General features: G+C 41.0%; 1 protein-coding gene across 1 annotated transcript in view; it reads left to right on the top strand.

Annotated features, from left to right (window-relative positions):
* The window catches only part of BOLL (boule homolog, RNA binding protein), a 76,960-nt gene that overhangs the window by 52,855 nt on the left and 1,612 nt on the right, over positions 1-22,493 (top strand). The window contains exons 8-10 of the mRNA XM_034786061.1: positions 4,432-4,479; positions 9,965-10,093; positions 18,231-18,380. Coding sequence (XP_034641952.1) covers positions 4,432-4,479; positions 9,965-10,093; positions 18,231-18,380 — 327 coding nt within the window. The remainder of the gene's footprint in view (positions 1-4,431; positions 4,480-9,964; positions 10,094-18,230; positions 18,381-22,493) is intronic.

Genomic DNA, 22,493 nt, shown 5'->3' with positions numbered 1-22,493 from the left:
AGTGCTGGTACAACACAGAGGGAAGGGCTTTTATTCCCATTATTTTTTAACACAAAAGAAGTCTGGGGAATGGGCATCCATTCTCGACCTCAGGAAACTAAATAAATTTGTCAAAACACAACATTTCAGGATAGTTACTTTAGCAACAATAATTCCTGCTCTGGAACGAACGGATTGGTTTGCAGCCTTTGACCTGCAAGACGCATATTTTCATATCGCTGTATGCCCAGCACACAAGCGATTCCTCCAATTTGAACTGGGACAGGACCACTTTCAATACACAGTACTACCCTTTGGCCTTTCCACGGTCCCCCGAGTGTTTTCCAAAGTGCTAGCAGTGGTGGCGGCCCACCTATGCAAGCAAGGGGTCATGATCTACCCATATTTAGATGATTGTGTAATCAAGGCTCAGACTCGAGAAGAAGCCGTCGAAGGCATGTAAAAGACAATGTCACCTTTCACAGATCTTGGTTTACAAATAAACCTTCAAAAGTCAATGCTAACACCAGTTTAACAACCAGACTTTATTGGGACCCCACCTAAACTCTATGTAGGCGAAAGCATCACTACCACCTCAGAGATTCATCGCCCTGACAAACTTGATCGATACCATAATACACAGTCCACAAGTATCTGCCAGGACCTGCCTTCAGCTACTAGGTCACATGGTGGTGACCACATATGTCATAAATCATGCCAAACTATGCATGCGCTGCCTGCAAGCTTGGCTCAAGACAGTGTACATTCCACACAATCAAAGACTGACCAAACTCCTAAGCATGCCAATGAAGGTCAAGGACTCGTTACAATTGTGGACCCGCCCGCACAACATTCCCTCCCAAATGATAATTACAACGGATGCCTCCCTACTGGGTTGGGGTGCCCATTTAAACAGCCTCACAGCACAGGAATCAACTCTCCACATCAACATCCTGGAACTGCGAACAGTTCGCACTGCTCATGTGCACTTCATGCCTCTAATCGAAAACAAAACCATACAGATCATAACAGACAATATCAGCCACCTACCTACAAGGATCTCAGACCATCACAGCCGACACGCTCAGCCGAAAGTTCTCACACAACTATGAGTGGGAAATAAACATCTCAGTGATCCAGAACATATTTCAACTATGGGGGTTCCCCTCGATAGACCTATTTGCCATGAGGCAGAACAGCAAATGTCCAACATTTTGCTCCAGAGCGGGTCTGGGACCAAAATCCAGAGAAAATGCTTTTTTCATCCGATCAGACGCCCCACTCGTGCATGCCTTCCCTTCCATCCCGCCAATGCCCAGAGTCATACACAAGATCAGATATGATCAAACCAAAGTCATCCTGATAGCTCCAGCATGGTCTAGGTAAACATGATATCCATACCTACAATAGATGTCAGCATGCTCGCTGCAAGTCCTTCCATTCTTTCCAAATCTCCTCTCTCAGGACGCAGGCCAAAATCTGCACCCGAACCTGGAGACGCTCCATCTAAGAGCCTGACTCCTCAGTGGTTCCAAGGCGAGGAGATGATCTGCTTCAAAGAAGTTAAGAAGTTACTGTTGCTAAACAGTAAGGCCAGTTACACATTCGACATACCTCCACTAATGGAAGAGATTCCATATGTGGGGCCTAAACAAACAAATCAAAGCCACCAATTCTACCCTGCCCGTAGTCTTGGACTACATACTTTACCTTAAGAAATCAGGTGTCTCAGAGAGTTCATTAAGAGTACACCTGGCAGCAATTACAACCTTCCACCACAAGGTGGATGGCTTTTCGGTCTCTGCACACCCAACTACTAAAAGATTCCTGCAGGGCGTTCATGACCTCTACCCAGAACCCAGAGCCCTAATTCCTCCGTGGGACCTCACTCTAGTGCTTCAATCTCTGACGACTGCCCCGTTCAAACCTCTGATTACATGTTCACTACTACATCTTTCCATGAAAGTGACCTTTCTTGTAGTCATCACATCAGCAAGGCGTGTTGGAGAAATAGGGGCCCTGATGGTAAACCCACCATATACAATTTTTCTTAAGAATAAAGGTCACTCTGAGACCTCACCCTAAATTCTTACCTAAAGTCCCTTCTTCATTCCACCTCAACCAACCCATCCATCTTCCCATATTATTCCCTTAACCTCATAAGGACAGGCAAGAGGCAGATGTCAGAAGGGCACTAGCCTTTTATCTAAAATAGACCAAGCCGTTCAGAAAAACTTCTACGCTGTTCCTCTCCACCACAGAACACTCTAAAGGCAAACCCAGCTCTAAGCAGAGACTTTCCAAATGGATTTCAGGCTGCATCCAGCTCTGCTACCGTCAACTTGGGCGACAACCCCCCTCACGGGCCAGAACACACTCCACAAGAGCAGCAGCCACCTCAGTAGCCTTCTTGAATGACATGTCTATTAATGACATATTATTCCTGGGGGAAATCTGCGCTCTGTGGGGGGCGCAGAATTCATACCTTCTGCAGATTTCTTGGCTCCCTTGCAGAAAAATGGGGGAGCAAAGAAATGCACTTTAACGTTGCCGCTGAAGACGTGTCCTTATTGCAAATGACAGTAACGGAATCCTCAACTAGTAAGGTCTGTGTGCTTTCTTGCTTTTTTTCCTGTGCCAGAGAGGCAGAGTAGAGTTAAGTTACAGCTCAGGATGTATTTTACTTATCCATTTTAAAAAAATGCAGAACAACGATTAGCAAAACTGTATGACTTTCATGTGTGAAAGTCTGAGCAATTTAAAGCAACAGTCTACTTTACAGAACACCAAACACCAAAATAAAAGTAATGTAACTTAAATGAAAATCAATTATAACTAGAATGCAGGGTCTTGGTTACCTTTGTAACTTAACTTTCATGTGTTTAAGAAATGCTGAACAGTTATTGTGATTTTTTTTCTGTATGGGAGGTTAAATAAATTATCAGCGTAAGTGAAACTGGTGTAATTATATTAAATAAAATGCAGAATTTTGGATTTTTTGGAGCAGAATTCCCCCAGGAGTAACATATGCAAAGCAGGTACTTGAACATCACCCCACACGTTGATACAACACTATGTCATTGACCAGGTCTCAGCATGACACCCGGCTTGGACACACAGTCCTATCATCCATTGAGAATTAAATCCAAACCCCTCTTTCCACCTGAGGGGCACTGTTCTACAGTCACATAAAGTGGAGCACCCAGAGGGACATCACTGGAAGAAGAAGAGGGGGTTACTCACCTTGTGCAGTAACTGAGGTTCTTTGAGATGTGTGTCCTTGTGGGTGCTCCACTACCCTCCCTCCTCCTCTCTACTTTGGAGTTCTAATTAGTCCTCTGCAGTAGAGAAGGAACTGAGTTGGGGGGCAGCTGCACAGAGCTAATCAACTACTGCGACAGGCACAAGATGGGAGAGCGCATGTGCAGCCCAGCCAGTTACTGCTGTCGAAATTCTCCCATTAGAGGCACAGGGTGTGCAATCACCTAAAGTGGAGCACCCACAGGGATACACATCTCAACGAACCTCCGTTACTGCACAAGGTGAGTAACCCTCTCATTCTTTCGAACCCTCTAGTTTTGCTTTCACCACTCTCTCAAAATCATAAATTCTTAGCATCTGTCCCTCTGGCCAAACAATGCTCCCTTCAAAGTTTACCAGTGCAATACCTACAATTTCAAGTCACAGTAGATAGCACCCTGCGGTATTCCATTCCTACAACCCCTCACTAGGATTTAATTTTCTGCCTGCTTACCTGGAATGAACTCTTGTCCTTTCTTTATGGTAATGCTAGATAGCTGGGTCATCCTTGCTTAAAAAAATGGTTAACAAATCATACAAAGTTGGAAATCACTAAAGGTTTAGGACTTGATTCTACAACTAGATGCACCAATGTGAATTCTAATACCCATGCGGTGTCACTGATGTCAAAGGGACTTATGCATGCACAAGGGTTCTCACCAGTAATTTTGTTTGCAGGTTTGTGACCTTAGTTGGAAGAAGAGTTCTCTGGAAAGTTTCTGGATTATGGCTTTATTGATCAGTTGTGACCATGATAAAAATATCTTTGAAAGTAGGACTGTTGCAAAGTTTTAAAAATACTTTTGAATTGTAGTAACACTTTGTATTTTATCTATTTTATTTATTTTTTAAAAATTAATTTTAAAATGTGCTTAAGTGATTTAGGATCCTACGTGCCATTTTCAAAAGTGCCCAAATCAGAGTCCCATTGCAAGTGAATAGGACTTATGTGCCTAAATTACTTGGACTCCTGCCATCCAAGAGATTTTGAGTCTGAACTCAAAGGGAACATTAAGTTCCTGAAACACAGGGCAATTAAGACCTGCCAGTGTCTGTTTTATTTTCAAAACAACTTATTTGAAAGGTCTGTGTTTTCCATATGAGAATGTTTTAATTATGAAATAATAAGCTATCTTATTTTTATGAACCTAGGCACCTGCACAGTGTCTTTCAGGTCAGTGGCAATGGAGTGTTCCACAGGTAAATATATTTTATAATTGAAGCATTTGGTCATTGTTTTCATTGTCTGAATGCATAGTATGCTTTTTCAATTTTTAAATCACTTGTCCATAATTCAGTTGATGAAATGATATCTCCCAAATCAGTTAATCAGCACTGTTCAGGTTAATATTGTTTGTTATATCTCAGTAATGCAATTATGCAGTATTTCCTGGCATAATGGAAGGGATATAGTATAATTTAATAAAATATCACATCCAGTTTGTTTATTCACATAATATTTCTTTACCACAAGAGAGCTTTGTCCAGCTTGTAGTTCTCTAGTCTATATGGATGGGGAATCTACTTGGGGAATCTTGCCATCCAAGGGATTTTGAGTCTGAACTCAAAGGGAACATTAAGTTCCTGAAACATAGGGCAATTAGACATACCGTGGTTAGTCTAATAGCAGTGGCCTCTGTCACCATTTGGCCCATCCTTAGCCCTGGTCTGCACTACAAACTTAGGTTGATATAACTGCATCGCTGAGGGGTGTGGAAAAAGGAGCAACCCAGTTATACCACCGAATTCCCGTGTAGACAGTGTTATGTCAATGGAAGGGCTTCTCCTGTCAACATAGCTACCGCCTCTTGGAGAGGTGGAGTACCTACGCCAGTGGGAGAGCTTCTCCTGTCAGTGTAGGTAGCATCTTCACTAAGCTACATCAGCACAGTTGCACCGCCGACATAGCTTCAACGGCTTGTGGAGGTGGTTTTATTATGTCAATGGGAGAGCTCTCTTCCATCAGCATCAAGCGGCTACACGAGTGATCTTACAGCAGTGCAGCTGCATCAGTACAGCTGTGACGCTGTAAACTCGCTAGTGTAGACATGGCCACACACACCTCTTAAAAGGCATAAGGGAGTTACAGACCTATGGAAAACACCTGACCGTAATCCTTTTCAAAGGGGAGGTAAAGTCCCTGCTGCCTCCATTTTCTTTTTTTTGGGGGGGTCTTTTGTTTCCATTGAAGAAATGGCTTCCTTTTCCTCAAGAGCATGTCCTTTTTAAAACAGCCCCCCGGCACCTTGTCTGTCCCTGCTCTTTTATTAGGGGGTTGAGCATGGAAAATGTCTTCTGCACATCAACATCCTAGAACTCAGGGCAGTCAGATATGCCTGTCTCCAGTTTCTACCATTGATTGGGGCAAATACATACAGGTCATGCCAGACAACATGTCATGCATGTTCTATATCAACTGACAAAGAGGGGCAAGATCCCCCTCCCTCTGTGCTGAAGCTGTCAAAGTTTTGGAATTGGTGCATATGCAATAAGATCATCATCACAGCAGTTTACCTCACAGGCAATCAGAATGTAACCGCGGATACCCTCAGCAGACACTTTTCTCAAAACCACAAGTGGGAAATAGATTCCATTGTACTCAACCACATATTTTGGCAATAGGGCATCCCTCAGATAGATCTGTTCTCCATGGCCAGAAACAAGAAAGGTGCTCAGTTCTGCTCCAGAGATTGGCCTGGGTCTCCAGTCCTTGTGGCAATGCCTTTCACTTTCTGTGGTTGTCAGGTCTACTATATGCATTCCCTCCGACTCCTCTAATATCCAAAGTTCTGCTCAAGATAGAGGAGGACAAAGCCAGAGGTATTCTAATAGTTCCACCCTGGTCCAGACAGACAACGTTTCCTTACCCTCATAAAGCTGGTCGCTTGTTCACTGATCAGTCTCTGGACTGCTCCGTATCTTCTTTCCCAAAAAGACAGGAAGATCCTTTACCCCAATCTCAGAGTGCTTCACCTCAAAGCATGGCTACTCAATGGTTTGCGGGTTTAGAAACAGTCTGTTCAGGTGGAGTAAAAAGAGTACTATTACATAGCAGGAAACAGTCTACACACTACACTTACTCGCAAAAATGGACAAGATTTTGCTGCTGGTGTGACCTAAAGTACATTCCACCAGCAACCTCATAGCTGTCAGATATACTGGACTACATCCTGAACTAAAATACTCAGGTTTGTTGTTGAGCTCTGTTAGGGTCCACCTGGCAGCCATCACAGCTTTCCACTCCCCAATAGAGAGTTATTCCGTGTTTGCTCACTCAACTACAATGAGATTCCTCGGGAGTCAGAAATCTCTTCCCACAAGTCAAATGTCCTATTCTGATTTGGAATCCGAACTTGGTCCTTAACTTGAGGACACTGTTCAAGCCATTGACTACCTGTTCGCGCCTGTATTTATCAGTAAAAATGGCATTTCTGGTAGCCATCATGTCAAGCCGGCAAGTTAAGGAAATAGGGGCCTTTATGGCATACTCCCCTTTCACTATATTTTTCAAAGCCAAAGTCATATTATGACCACACTCCAAGCTCTTACCAAAAGCATCTTCAAAATTCCACATTAACCTTCACCTTCTGGATTTTTACCCTACACCTCAGCTGGGTAAGAAGCACTGTTACACACACTCAATGTTAGAAGAGCCCCGGTCTTCTATCTTGACAGGACTAATTGCTTTAAAAAGTCCCCCAAATTGTCTCAATTGGAGATAGCTCAAAAGGGTCAACAATTTATAAACAAAGACTCTCTAGGTGCATATCTGACTGCATTCATTGTTGCTACCAACCTTGCAATCTCCAAGCACCCTCGAACATACAAACGCTTTCTACGAGGTCCATTTCTATTTCAATAGCCTTTCTGGAAAATGTTCCCATTATTGAGAGACATAAAGCTGCGACTTGAACCTCTATACATATCTTTGCTGAGCATTATGCATTAACTCATGATTCTGCTTCCAATGCTGTATTTGGCGCTTCAGGGCTTTCTTCAGTATTGGTCTCACTCCAAAGCCCCTTCCTCAAGGGGAACTGCTCAGTAGCCATCTAGAGTGGAGCACCCATAGGGACACTACTCGAAGAAGAAGTGGCTACTCACTCTGTGCAGGAACTGTGGTTCTTCAGGATGCACGTTCCTATGGGTGCTCCACTACCCACCCTTCTTTCCTTTGTCTTTGGAGTTGTCTGCTATGAAGCTTGAGAAGGAATTGAGGGCATTTCGGCCTATGCGGTACTATATAAAAATGGTGCAGTGCACGAGACTGAGTAACATACATGTGTGGGCCTAATGGACACTGCTATGCGAAATCTCTGATCAAAGATGCAGTGGGCGCAAGCGCACCTAGCTGGGAGTACACATAGGGACACGCATCTTGAAGAACCACAGTTATTGCACAGGGTGAGTAACCTCTTCTTATAAATAGAAATGGTGTTCACAAGCCAAAGCTGAAATTCATAAGTTGACACAGACATATCCTCCAAACTGTCAGAGCCTCCCAGAAGCTTTTCCTAGTAATATTACAGCACTACAGCAATGGCATATACAAATAAGAAAAAGAAGAGAAGACCAGTTATATTCCCAAGGAGCTTCTCTCCACTGTGCACTGTAGTGGAAGCTACTAATACAAAAGCTATTCATATCAAACTCAGTCATCAGTTGGGTAAACCTAAAGCAAATACACCAATGCAAATGGAGTCTGAAGAATGCCACTTTCATTAAAGCATGCATATTTCAGACTCCCTGTTAAGGATCTGCTTACATCTGTGAAGAATTGCAAGACAAAAATCCCCTTTTCCATGTCTTGTTTCATGCAAGACAAGCCAGCAAGGTTGGAACAGCTGACCATCCCGTGATACAATCTTGAGGGAACATGAAACAGGACTCTCTTTGTAATGGATCGTGATTTTTGAATGTTCTCTCGATTAATAACAGATCTTCTAGGCAAAACTGAAAACATTTTATATGTTTTTTCAGTTTATCTGAAGTTTTTTTGGGGGGTATGCGTGAGGAATTTTTTTACACCGGTTCAATGATTTGTTTTATGATTGCACCACGTTAACAAAACCCAAAAAATATTCATCGTATATTGCTAAAGGTGAACTGAAAAAACTTTATAATAAATAAAAATCTTTTCAATGCCCTGATCCTTCATCAGGATCAGTAAGCATGGATACCTGTGCTTTTATGGAGTATAGTATGGGCACAGAAGTTTGTGCTTATATATATTTTTGTGTGTGCAAAGTTAAACTTGTTCCAATTCTGAAAACTTTCACTCATGTAATTAAAGATTTACAAGACTGGACACTTAGTTTAGCCCCACAGACTTACTCAATGCTTGACAAACAAAGCAAGATTGTTAATTTATAGATACATGAAGTATTATTTTACATGAGATAGTAGGAGGCTAGAATTATGGTTTTGCATACATACGTGCATAGTGAGTGGTTCTATGCTAAAAATTAAAGTGAATTTGTTGTTAGGCTGTGGAATCTACTGTTAAGGTAGTAATTGCATTCCTAGGAAATGCAACCTTAACTAAGTTAATTACATTTTTTTGTGGAGGGGGTTTCCTTTTGTTTTTTAAATGTGTGAGGGGATAAAATTAACTTGTTCTCTGAAGAGTTGTGGTGGTAAATTTTAGGACTAAATTTAGTCATTACAGTGTGGAACAGAGGAATGTTCATCCTGCTTTAAGTGTAAATCTCAACACAATTTTAACTTACGAAGTCTTTATCAATATCTTCATAATATCATAAAAGATTAACAGAATCATGGATAGACCTAAAAAATGAATATGTTTTAAAAACAAAATACTTGAAAATTGCTTTATTTCCTATTTAAACGCCACAACTGGTATTGAGGTTTCTGTATTTTTATTGTACGAATTTATGATGTCAAATACACAAAGCAATATCTCCTCTTCTACATTAGTTATTTATTTATTTTTGTAAACTATTGCAGGAAAAGCAAAACTATCATATTTTTGCAGGGATTTAAAAAAAACCTTTCAATTTGCTTTTATAATGTATTTATAAATATATATTTAAGTTTATATATGTTTTCAGTTATGGATTTGGAATCTTAACCAACTTTATATTTTAGTTACTTTTAAAAGTACATCAGTTCATTTTTAATGTGCTTAGAAAACTTTCTTACCCTCTCCTGCTTTCTGACTTTTGTATTTTCTCTTTTTTCTTTTCTACCAAATTGCCCTGGGATTAAAAGGTTAAAGCAACACCATCAGTTTTAAAATTGAGACTTTTGTTTGCAAACTTTTGACTTTTTTTTTTTTAACAGTAGTATCTAAGATTACTATAACTGAATGAGAATTTTTTTTTTTTTTTTTTTTTTTTTTACAGTTTGTTGACTGAGTGCTTTTGACAGAACGTCATGTAAAATCATCTTAATTATTTCCCCTGTATGGTCAGTTGGTTACTTTTCCCTTTTGTTTGTGTCAGCCCTTCACATAGCAGAGGAGAGAGAGACATTTTTAAAGAAGAACATTTGATTGTAAAACACAAAAATAGCAAAGGGACTCGAAGCCAAGAGTAGTATCTAAAACTTTTAAATATTTTTTTAAGTTGCCTAAATTTCAGTGTCAGTTATTTAAGTCTTTAGTTTAGTGTTGCTTACCACTGGCACAGTTCAGTAACCTGTACTAAATCTTGTTTTATTTCAGTCTCCTGCCTCTTCAACCTCATTCTTTTATCTTCACCCTTCTGAAGTTATCTATCAGCCACTAGAAATTGCACAGGACAGTGGATGTGTACCTCCTCCTTTCTCTCTAATGGAAGCTGCAGTTCCAGAGGTACTTTCATGGAACTTTTATATACAATATATTTATGTATATGCAATAGAAACGTGGACATTTTTTATTTGAACCAGTTAAACAGAACCAATTTAAGCACAAACAATTCAGTGCAACCACATCAGCCATGCAGAAGTTTACAACCCTTTGCACTTTTTCTCCATGCCCACACTAGTATTGTTTTAAGTCATTGCAATCCCAGTGCCTCTTGGTAACCTATCTCAGAGTTCCTGGCATGGCTTCCTAGCAGAAACATTGGATTTTGAAATATTTTGAAAGGCTGCCATGGGATTGTGGGCAGTAGTGGGAGGACTAGGTTAAATGTTTCTGCTAGTTCCACATTGATGCTAACAATTCAGATTGAATAAATTCAGACTGAATTGCTTGTTAGGACTGTTGAATGATTATAGTCAGATCTGAATGCTTCTAAGAATGTAAATTGGCTGGAATACTTTTCTGTGGAGAAACATGGTGTTTGACAAGTGTTCTGGGGATTAGAATAGTAAGGTTTTCCAGGTTCTAACAATTAAATCTTTTCTGCTGTTTTGTGCATATGAATCTTTACTACTTAGTCAACAGCAATCCTTTTTTGCTGTCTTTTTTTTTCCTTTTTGTTAATTGTTAATTTTTAAATAGGAGAGAGAGTATTAGAAAATTATGATAAAACCATTTGTTAGTAATTGAATATATAAGAAGTGGAAGGAAAATATAGCAATATTGCTATAGCAATATGTTTTACTGAAAATGGAGCTATGAAAAAGACCTGTACAATTATTGTGATCTGTTGGTACAGTATTCTTTCCTTAAAACAATTCTTCATCACCAAAGCAGCTAGAAGGACTATGAAGGGGGAGGGCCCAAGTCAGGTACATTATAGCAAATGACAAACACTATATACAGAAGCCTGCACATTTTTTCTCTAAAATAAATATATATTGACATTCCTATGCAACTGCACACACTGCTGCTTTGCTGGCTAATTTCATACTTACCTTGCATGTTCTGCCACTTGTGCATGAATCAGAAGGTTACCAATTATGTACAAAGAAATTTTAGGAGGCCGATGAATTACAAATAAAACCAGAATTAATTTAGGAAAACATGGCTGTATCATGCCCTCAATCCACAGGTACATAGTCTATTGATATTAGGGGAAGCTACATGTACACAATTCACCTGTTGAAGAAAAATGCATTCTGCATCTTTCCTGAGTAAATATTTTTAAAACAAGCAAAAAATATTGGTTACGGAGTTTCAGTATTAATCTAATAAATTTATACACTATTCCTTTACAGTTATGAGTAAATTGGATTCATAGTACAGAAATTAATCTCTTTAATGTGCTTACAGGCTAGGAAGAAAGGTGTGTGCACTGTGTGGCACTGATAAACAAGTGTGTGATATGAAGTGAAAAGAACGAGGAGTACTTGTGGCACCTTAGAGACTAACAAATTTATTTAAAAAGGGCTCTAGAGCTGATCCCGGCAATTACAGACCGGTAAGTCTAACGTCTGTACCGGGCAAATTAATCGAAACAATAGTTAAGAATAAAATTGTCCGACACATAGAAAAACATAAACTGTTGAGCAATAGTCAACATGGTTTCTGTAAAGGGAAATCCTGTCTTACTAATCTTTAAGAATTCTTTGAAGGGGTCAACAAACATGTGGTCAAGGGCGATCCAGTGGACATAGTGTACTTAGATTTCCAGAAAGCCTTTGACAAGGTCCCTCACCAAAGGCTCTTATGTAAATTAAGCTGCCATGGGATAAAAGGGAAGGTCCTTTCATGGATTGAGAACTGGTTAAAAGACAGGGAACAAAGGGTAGGAATAAATGGTAAATTCTCAGAATGGAGAGGGGTAACTAGTGGTGTTCCCCAAGGGTCAGTCTTCGGACCGATCCTATTCAACTTATTCATAAATGATCTGGAGAAAGGGGTAAACAGTTAGGTGGCAAAGTTTGCAGATGATACTAAACTGCTAAAGATAGTTAAGTCCAAAGCAGACTGTGAAGAACTTCAAAAAGATCTCACAAAACTAAGTGATTGGGCAACAAAATGGCAAAGAAAATTTAATGTGGATAAATGTAAAGTAATGCACACTGGAAAAAATAACCCCAACTATACATACAATATGATGGGGGCTAATTTAGCTACAACAAGTCAGGAAAAAGATCTTGGAGTCATGGATAGTTCTCTGAAAATGTCCACGCAGTGTGCAGAGGCGGTCAAAAAAGCAAACAGGATGTTAGGAATCATTAAAAAGGGGATAGAAAATAAGACTGAGAATATATTATTGCCCTTATATAAATCAATGGTACGCCCTCATCTCGAATACTGCGTACAGATGTGGTCTCCTCATCTCAAAAAAGATATACTGGCACTAGAAAAGGTTCAGAAAAGGGCAACTAAAATGATTAAGGGTTTGGAACGGGTTCTATATGAGGTGGGATTAAAGAGGCTAAGACTCTTCAGCTTGGAAAAGAGGAGACTAAGGGGGGGGATATGATAGAGGTATATAAAATCATGAGTGACGTGGAGAAAGTGGATAAGGAAAAGTTATTTACTTATTCCCATAATACAAGAACTAGGGGTCATCAAATGAAATTAATAGGCAGCAGGTTTAAAACAAATAAAAGGAAGTTCTTCACGCAGCGCACAGTCAACTTGTGGAACTCCTTACCTGAGAAGGTTGTGAAGGCTAGGACTATAACAGAGTTTAAAAGAGAACTGGATAAATTCATGGTGGTTAAGTCCATTAATGGCTATTAGCCAGGACGGGTAAGGAATGGTGTCCCTAGCTTCTGTCTGTCAGAGGATGGAGATGGATGGCAGGAGAGAGATCACTTGATCATTGCCTGTTAGGTTCACTCCCTCTGGGGCACCTGGCATTGGCCACTGTAGGTAGACATGATACTGGGCTAGATGGACCTTTGGTCTGACCCGGTACGGCCTTTCTTATGTTCTTATGTTATTTGAGCATAAGCTTTCGTGGGCTAAAGCCCACTTCATCAGATGCATGCAGTGAAAAATACAGTAGGAAGAGTGTATGTATGTGTGATATATATACACACACACACAAACACACACACACAGAGAACATGAAAAAATGGGGGTTGCCATACCAACTCTAATGAGACTAATCGATTAAGGTGGGCTGTTAGCAGCAGGAGAAAAAAAAACTTTTGTAGTGATAATCAGGATGGCCCATTTCAAACAGTTGACAAGAAGGTGTCAGTAACAGTAGTGGGAAAATAAGCATGGGGAAATAGTTTTTAGTTTGTGTAATGACTCATCCACTCCTAATCTTTATTCAAGCCTAATTTAATGGTGTTCATTTTGCAAATTAGTTCCAGTTCTGCAGTTTCTCGTTGGAGTCTGTTTTTGAAGTTTTGTTGTTGAATAATTGCGACTTTTAGGTCTATAATTGAGTGACCAGGGAGGTTGACTGGTTTTTGAATGTTATAATTCTTGACGTCTGATTTGTGTCCATTTATTCTTTTGCATAGAGACTGTCCAGTTTGGCCGATGTACGTGGCAGAGGGGCATTGCTGGCACATCATGGCATATATCACATTGGTAGATGTGCAAGTGAACAAGCCCCGGATGGTGTGGCTGATGTGGTTAGATCCTATGATGGTGTCCCTTGAATAGATATGTGGACAGAGTTGGCACCGGGGTTTGTAGCAGGGTTTGGTTCCTGGGTTAGTGTTTTTGTTGTGTGGTGTGTGGTTGCTGGTGAGTATTTGCTTCAGGTTGTGGGGCTGTCTGTAGGCGAGGACTGGCCTGTCTCCCAAGATCTGAGAGAGTGAGGGATCGTCCTTCAGGATAGGTTGTAGATCCTTGATGATGTGCTGGAGAGGTTTTAGTTGGGGGCTGTAGGTGACAGCTAGTGGCATTCTGTTACTTTCTTTGTTGGGCCTGTCTCAGTATATCCATTGACTTCAATAGGTTTTGGATCAGGCCCCTAAAAACTTTAGTGTCGTTTAGAAAAGAAAGCCCATATTAGTACACCTCCACCTTGATATAATGCTGTCCTCAGGAGCCAAAAAATCTTACTGAGTTATAGGTGAAACCGCATTATATCGAACTTGGTTTGATCCGCCAGAGTGCGCAGCCCCGCCCCCCCGGAGTGCTGCTTTACCGCGTCATATCAGAATTCGAGTTATATCAGGTCGCGTTATATTGGGGTAAAGGTGTAGTTAATAATGGTTAATTTCACCTTAGAGTTACAGAAGAATATTCTGGATGTTAAATATTTTTGATAGAATCTTAACCTTTTATGTTTTTCCTTGGCATTTCATGGTAGTTTATTATAACTATAAAAGGATTACTACAGCATATCAAGCTATAGCACTTGTTGCTTCTTAAGCTTAAGTTCAACTGACTCAAACATCATAGTTCACACACACACACACACACACACACACACACACACACGAAAGAGGGGAGGGAGGCGGAAGACTGAAAAAAGTTGTTCATCCAACTAGACAGACAAGGTGGTTGAGGTAATATCTTTTATTGGACCTCTTTCTGTTGGTGAGAGAGACACACCCTTTCAAGTTTACACAGAGTTCTTCTTCAGATCTTGGAAATTAATCAGAGTGTCACTGTTAAATACAAGGTGGAACAGAGAGTTTAGCATAAGTAGTTAACACATATTTCAAGGGACTATTCAAGGTGAAGTGGTTTGTTAACACCTCTCCAGTCATAGGGAGGAAAATAATCATGGAGGTATAAGCAGCTGCGGGGCGGGGGGTGGGGGTGGGTGTCGGTGTTTGTAGATTATTGTAAAGATGTGTTGTTGGAATGGGTCACCCAAATACCCTGAGAGAACCTGTTACAATTCAGAAATAAAAACTCCTCCAAATGCACACCCCCAGCTGTCACCTACCACCCCACACTAGAACCCACACGGGGTATCTACAACCCATACTTGATGGGGACCACATCCTGAAAGACATCTTTCCTGAACTCTGTCTTCTGGCCTTCAAACAATCCCCCAACCTCTCCAGCCTCATCATTAGAAGCAAGCTCTCCACAGACCAGGAGACACCAACTCAGACCCTGCCAGAACAACAGATGCAAAACCTGCAAACATATCTCTGCTGCTATAATGATCAACACCCTCCACAAAAAACCTTTCAAGATCCGTAGGTCCTACGCATACCTATCACAACATGTGGTGTACCTCATCCAGTACACTAAATGCCCCAATATAGCAACTATATGGGTGAAACCAGACAATCACTACACTCTCCAGTGAACTCACATAGGAAAATGATAAAAGACCAAAACGCCACATCACCTCTGGGTGAATACTTTTCACAAAACGCTCACTCTATAGCTGACCGATCGGTACTTATTGTCAAAGGAAACCCCCATAACACTTTCAAAAGACGAGCCTGGGAGCTTATAACTTTGCTAGACACTAAAACTCATTGACTGAAGGAGAGACACTGGATTTATGGCTTATTACAACAATCTGTAAACCACTAACACTGCTCTCTTCCCCCTCCCCCATTTGTCTCCCCTCCTTTCCTTCCTATGACTGGAAGGGTTTTAACAGGCCACTTCACCTTGAATGGTCCCTTGAAATATGTTATTTACTTATGCTAAATAATCTCTTCCACCTTGTGGGTATGGCTACACTTGCAGCTGTAGAGCGCTGTGAGTTAAACCCACCTTCGTACAGCTGAGTAGGGAAAGCGCTGCAGACTGACAGCTGACAGCGCACTGGCGTGGCCACATTTGCAGCATTTGTACCTGCATTGGGAGAGGTGCATTATGGGCAGCTATCCCAGCATTTATGTGGCTGCAACGTGCTTTTCAAAAGGGGGGGGGTGGAGTGTGACGGGGAGAGAGTGGGTTTTGGGGTGCTGAGAGTGTGTCAGCATGCTGCCTTGCAAGTTCCGACCCCCCTGCTTCTCATTCACTCACTCAAAGCAAACAGCAAAATTGTTGCTTTTTCTCTCTGGTACGGAGCTTTGAAATGGCACTTCTGCGTTCCTGGAGCCGATCACAACAATGAAAAGAGTGGCCACTTGATAAGGGGATTATCACAGCGCAGCAAGTTAACTCCTCGTTCACACTGACAACCGGGAGTTGTAGCCCCTACACTGCATCTCTTATTCCTCTTGGGGAGGTAGGGTACCTGCAGTGGTGTAGCCAGGAAGACACAGCACTGTACGTTCCTTGCCAGTGTGGACGGGGAGTGAGGTACAGCGCTGTGGGCAAGTGTAGCCAAGGCCTCTGAAGAAGAGCTCTGGGTAGCTTGAAAGCTCTCTCTCACCAACAGAAGTAGGTCCAGTAAAAGATATTACCTCACCTTGGGACTGACATGGCTACAATACGTTAATCCAACTTGAGAGACATAAGCTATTTTCTCCTGTCAAATTATGTGTAATCAATAGGAACAGAACCAGAATGTGTGAACACGTGTAGATTATAATAATAATATTTATCACTTACATAGGAGTTAAAATGACTTACAATATAAAATGAACAGCTTGTCCACTCCAGACTTCACAAACGTAGCACTCATTTGGAAGGAAGCATGTTTTCTGTGAACAATTCTAGAGAAGCACCCTGAATCTAGCACACAGTTATGACAAGTTATGATCTAGCTCCCATCTTCTGAGAGACGGAAGGAATAAAATTCTACTATCCAAAAGTTTGATAAATACTCCACTTTCTTTAAAATTAGGAAGCACTGAAGTCTTAGTTTGAAAAAATAAACTGAGTACTATGTCAATTTTCTACTTAAAATATGGAGATGAGGGAAGTTTGTTTTTTTTTAAATTACCCACTCATTCACCCAGCTTTAGTGCACACTTACTCACAGACAGGAACAGTGCAGTGATGGAAACAATCATGAGAAATAACTAACGGGATAGCAGATTTCGAGAGCATTCCATTTCCAGGTCATCAGTTACAAAAGCAGCTGAGGAAGCGTTTCCTGATTCTGACATGCATCCGAAGAAGTGGGTATTCACCCACGAAAGCTCATGCTTCAATACGTCTGTAAGTCTATAAGGTGCCACAGGACTCTCTGCTGCTTTTACAGATCCAGACTAACACGGCTACCCCTTTGATACTTCCCTGATTCTGCCACTCCTGAGCCTGAAAACCTCAGCAGCTTGATTGTGTTTAGGTATCAGAGGGCCCCACTGGAGGGAAGGCCTGCAGCTAGGGAGCACGCAAAGCAAACTTATGGATTGTTGCCCCTTTCAGACCCAAGCAGCTAGTCAAAGTTTAGGGCCCTGAGGATGTTCCAGTTGGGGGTTGAAATTGATGATGGGATCTGATATTTTCTTTGGTGCAATCTTGTTTATTTACAAGGAATGTGCATGGTCCTGCTTCTCCAAACACAGGAAGAACCGGAAACAAAAAAACGCTTTCTTAGTTTACAATCCCATTCGCCTCTTTAGCCAGCACCAGACCCGCAATTATTCAACAAAAAAACTTCAAAAACAGACTCCAATGAGAAACTGCAGAACTGGAATTAATTTGCAAAATGAACACCATTAAATTAGGCTTGAATAAAGACTGGGAGTGGATGAGTCATTACACAAACTAAAAACTATTTCCCCATGCTAATTTTCCCGCTACTGTTACTGACACCTTCTTGTCAATTGTTTGAAATGGGCCATCCTGATTATCACTACAAAAGTTTTTTTTTCTCCTGCTGATACTATCCCACCTTAATCGATTAGTCTCATTAGAGTTGGTATGGCAACCCCCATTTTTTCATGTTCTCTGTATGTCTATCTATCTTCCTACTGTATTTTCCACTGCATGCATCTGATGAAGTGGGCTTTAGCCCATGATAGCATATGCTCAAATAAATTTGTTAGTCTCTAAGGTGCCACAGATACTCCTCGTTCTTTTTGCTGATACAGACTAACATGGCTACCACTCTGAAACCTGATATTAAATGATTTACCAAAATCTATTCTGCAATGGGGAAAAAAATAAATTTAAAAAAATCACTGATTAATGCTCAGTACTCAGGTTACCTTAGTCCACAGTTTTTAGCAGTTTAAATCGTAAGAGAGTTTACAAAAACAAACAAATATAGAACATGCTTTTGTACTCTTAAAAATCTTTTTATAAAAAATGTTTGTTTTTTTGACAGCCATATTCTGATCATGGAGTTCAAGCAGCATATCATCAAGTTTATGCCCAGAGTGCCATAGCTATGCAAGCACCTGTGATGCAGCATGAGCCAGTTAAAGTAAGCTCTATCGTCTTTTTCTTTTCTTTTGGTCTTATGTACTGCCAGGTGGTAAGTAAGGAGGACAAGAATGTTGCAGAGGAGCTAAACTATTTCTTTGCATTAGTCTTCACCACAGAGGATGTTGGGGAGATACTACCTTGGAATTATTCTATTCAGATAATAGATATGAGACACAGTCATAAAATAAGATGTCAAATGAGGAAAAGCTGGAAATAATTGATAAATTAAAGAGTAACAAATCACCAGGATTTCTGAAGATGGAGGATATCTGAAGAAACTTAATAATGAAATGGCTGAGCTGCTAATAAAAATATGCCATCTTTTATGAAGATCAGCTGCTATTCCAGGGGACTAGACGCTAGCAAATGGCAATACTTGTCTTTAAAAAAGACTTTAGGGATGGTACAGGGACTTATAGACTAGTGAGCCTTACTTCTCTAGGAGAAAGTTGACTGAAACAATAATTAAAAATAGAATTTTAAAATATATAGCTGAACATGCAGAGAGAGAGAGAGAGAGACAGACAAGCACAGCTTCTGTATGACAAAATCATGCCTCTAATATACCAGCATATTTTCAAGATGTTAACAAAGTAAAGGGTAAAGGCTCTGATTGGTTTTGTCTCTGCAGTGGCCCCCTTGTAGCCCATCAGGGTACAAATCACCCAGCTGCAGGTTTCCACTTGTAAGTTTGCTCTTTTATGAGGTCCAGTGTAGTGGTGTGTTAACCCTCCAGCCAAAGCAAACTTCAGTCTTCCTCCTTTTGGAGTGTTATGGTCCAAAAGAAATCAGGAAAAACCACAACTTCACAACAACGGGTATCCAAAGAATCCTCAGTGGGACCCCACCTCTATATTTGGGGCTTATCGTCAGATAGTATTTTGGCTGGTCTCCCAGAGTCTGGTCATTCATTCCACCAGTAGGCTTGTCCAACCAGCAAGCTACCTTAGTCTTCGGCTGCAGCCAGACTTCTTTCACATCAGGAGAAGCAGACCTCTGCTCTCCTAGATCTCTTCTTTTTAGCTCCCCTCTCTATGCCTGGCATCTGCTGCAGGTTTAATAGGGCAAGACCAGCTGGGTCCACAGGCTCTCATTAATACTTTCCTTTTCAGTGAACAATAAGATGTCAAAACCAAAATAATTTGAGTTAGCTCAAACCTGAAAAGACTTCAAGGAGGAACTTCAGAGGCACCTAACAAAGTTAGGCAAATGAACTGCACAGTGTGGCAGATGGAATTCAGTACTGGCAAATCCAAGGAGTAATGCATACTGGAAGGAATAATCTGCTGGGTTCTAAATTAACTGAAACTACTGAGAAAAAAAGACCTTGGTGTCAGTGTGGCCAGTCATTAGAAACCTCTGCTGAATGTGCAGTGGCACTCAAAAAAGTAAACATAACATTAGGATGTATAAAGAATGGGTTAAAAAGAATACTGAAAATATTACATCATGATATAAATGCTATTGTTATCAAAAGTGATTAATGATTTTGAGTGTCTTAGTTTTTGGGTGCCTAACTTGAGATATGTTAAAGGATCTTGAGGGTACTCAGCATTTTCTGAAAATTATGCTTCTTTGGGCGTCTTAAACTGGGCACCCAAAAATTGAGGTACAGCAAGTAACGAATTTCTTCATGGAACAAAGAACAGGCACTGCTTTAGCCTGAGGGTATTTCCCCCTTCCAAATATCAAAGGACTCCTAACAAACAAATGAGCTGTGAGATCATCTCAAAGAAAAGGTTGCAAGAATCCTTCATAATGCAGAGTATGTTAGGCAACTTAATTTAGGGGGTAAATACCAGCTCCCCCCATAATGAATGGTAAAGAACAAAAACAAGGGGCTATCCAATGAAATTGAAAAGTAACATTTAAAACAGAAGTAAAAGGAAATACTTTTTTACACACTGTATTATTAACATGTGGAACTAATTGCCACTAAATATCATTGAGGCCAAGAGTTTAGTAATAATGCAAAAAGTAATAAATATATGGCTAATGAGATCATCCACAGTTGTGTTAGATAGGTTTAAAGACAAATTAGATGTGATATAAGTCTGTGCTTCAAAGCATAAAGCAACCAGTAACTTTCTGGGTTAGGAAGGGATTTATCCTTAAGGCAGGTTAGTCTTTAATTGTCCATTTTGAGGTTTCTTACATTTCCTCTGAAATGTCTGGGACTGGCCACTGTCAGAAATAAGGGTCTGGGACTAAAGGAATCACTGGTCTGATTTGGTATGACAGTTCCTGTGAAAACATAATAGCACTTTACATCATCAAAACTCAGAACAAACATCAGTTAATGAAAGATTAAAATAATTGTATGTTTGTTGAGTGATGATCCCTTTGTGTATTCTACACGTGGAATATGCATGCATGCCATGTGCCCGAGTCCAGAAATTCTTCAACGCAATATTCATTGACCCGCACATGCTCAGTAGCTTCCCTCATGCTCCCAACCGAGAGTATAAGAGGCAATATGGGTAGACACCTCTTCAGTTCCTTCTTATCAGCACATGACCTGAGTCAGAATTGTGTCCTCCTTCACTCTGCGCATAACCTGTAAAGTAAACTCTTTGTAAATAGTTTTTATATCTTAGCTTAGTAGTTATAGTTAGTTAGTATAGGATAAAAGAACAGGACCTTAGAGACTAACAAATTTATTAGAGCATAAGCTTTCGTGGACTACAGCCCACTTCTTCGGATGCATATAGAATGGAACATATATTGAGGAGATATATATACACACATACAGAGAGCATGAACAGGTGGGAGTTGTCTGTTGAAGTGGGCTGTAGTCCACGAAAGCTTATGCTCTAATAAATTTGTTTGTTGTTTCTAAGGTGCCACAAGTACTCCTGTTCTTTTTGCGGATACAGACTAACACGGCTGCTACTCTGAAACTTAGTATAGGATAGTTCCCCCACCCGCCATTCAGGGAAAATGTTCCCCAGTCCCAGGACTATGCTCAGAGTCCCGGGATACAAAAATTGCATCTCCTGCCCTCACTCCTTCTCCATCAATGACGAGCATCAATGGTGCCTGTACTGCCTGGATGACGCACCTATGTCTTTGAAGTTCAGTATCTGTCAATCCTTCGCAACCAGAATTAGAAAGATCAGAGCTCTGACTAAAAGCGTTCCTGATGGAGGAGACTGAGACCTTGCTCTGACCTGGACCTGGAAGACCCTCCCTCTGTGTACATCAACCTCAACGAACCAGCAGTGCCTCTCCAAGCACAGGCCTTGAAAACTCTTTGAAAACTCATGGCGATCCCAGATTGAAAACTCAGGCGATCATGGCGATTAAAACTCATGGAGGTCCCGGATGACTGGAAAAAGACTAATGTAGTGCCCATCTTTAAAAAAGGGAAGGAGGAGGATCCGGAGAACTACAGGCCAGTCAGCCTTACCTCAGTCTCTGGAAAAATCTTGGAGCAGGTCCTCAAGGAATCAATTCTGAAGCACTTAGAGGAGAGGAAAGTGATCAGGAACAGTCAGCGTGGATTCACTAAGGGCAAGTCATGCCTGACTAACCTAATTGCTTTCTATGATGAGATAACTGGCTCTGTGGATGAGGGGAAAGCAGTGGACATGTTATTCCTTGACTTTAGCAAAGCTTTTGATACGGTCTCCCACAGTATTTTTGCCAGCAAGTTAAAGAAGGATGGGCTGGATGAATGGACTATAAGGTGGATAGAAAGCTGGCTAGATCGTCGGGCTCAACGGGTAGTAATCAGTCGCTCCATGTCTAGTTGGCAGCCGGTATCAAGCGGAGTGCCCCAAGGGTCACTGCGGCCGGTTTTGTTCAATATCTTCATTAATGATCTGGAGGATGGTGTGGACTGCACCCTCAGCAAGTTTGCAGATGACACTAAACTGGGATGAGTGGTAGATATGCTGGAGGGTAGGGATAGGATATAGAGGGACCTAGAGAAATTGGAGGAATGGGCCAAAAGAAATCTGATGAGATTCAACAAGGACAAGTGCAGAGTCCTGCACTTTGGACGGAAGAATCCCATGCACTGCTACAGACTAGGGACCGAATGGCTAGGCATCAGTTCTGCAGAAAAGGACCTAGGGGTTACAGTAGACGAGAAGCTGGATATGAGTCAACAGTGTGCCCTTGTTGCCAAGAAGGCTAACGGCATTTTGGGCTGTATAAG

This window comes from Trachemys scripta, chromosome 11, assembly GCF_013100865.1.
Source record: "Trachemys scripta elegans isolate TJP31775 chromosome 11, CAS_Tse_1.0, whole genome shotgun sequence".
In the NCBI taxonomy this organism is placed as follows: domain Eukaryota; kingdom Metazoa; phylum Chordata; order Testudines; family Emydidae; genus Trachemys; species Trachemys scripta.
This window is presented reverse-complemented; position numbering and strand designations above follow the sequence as displayed.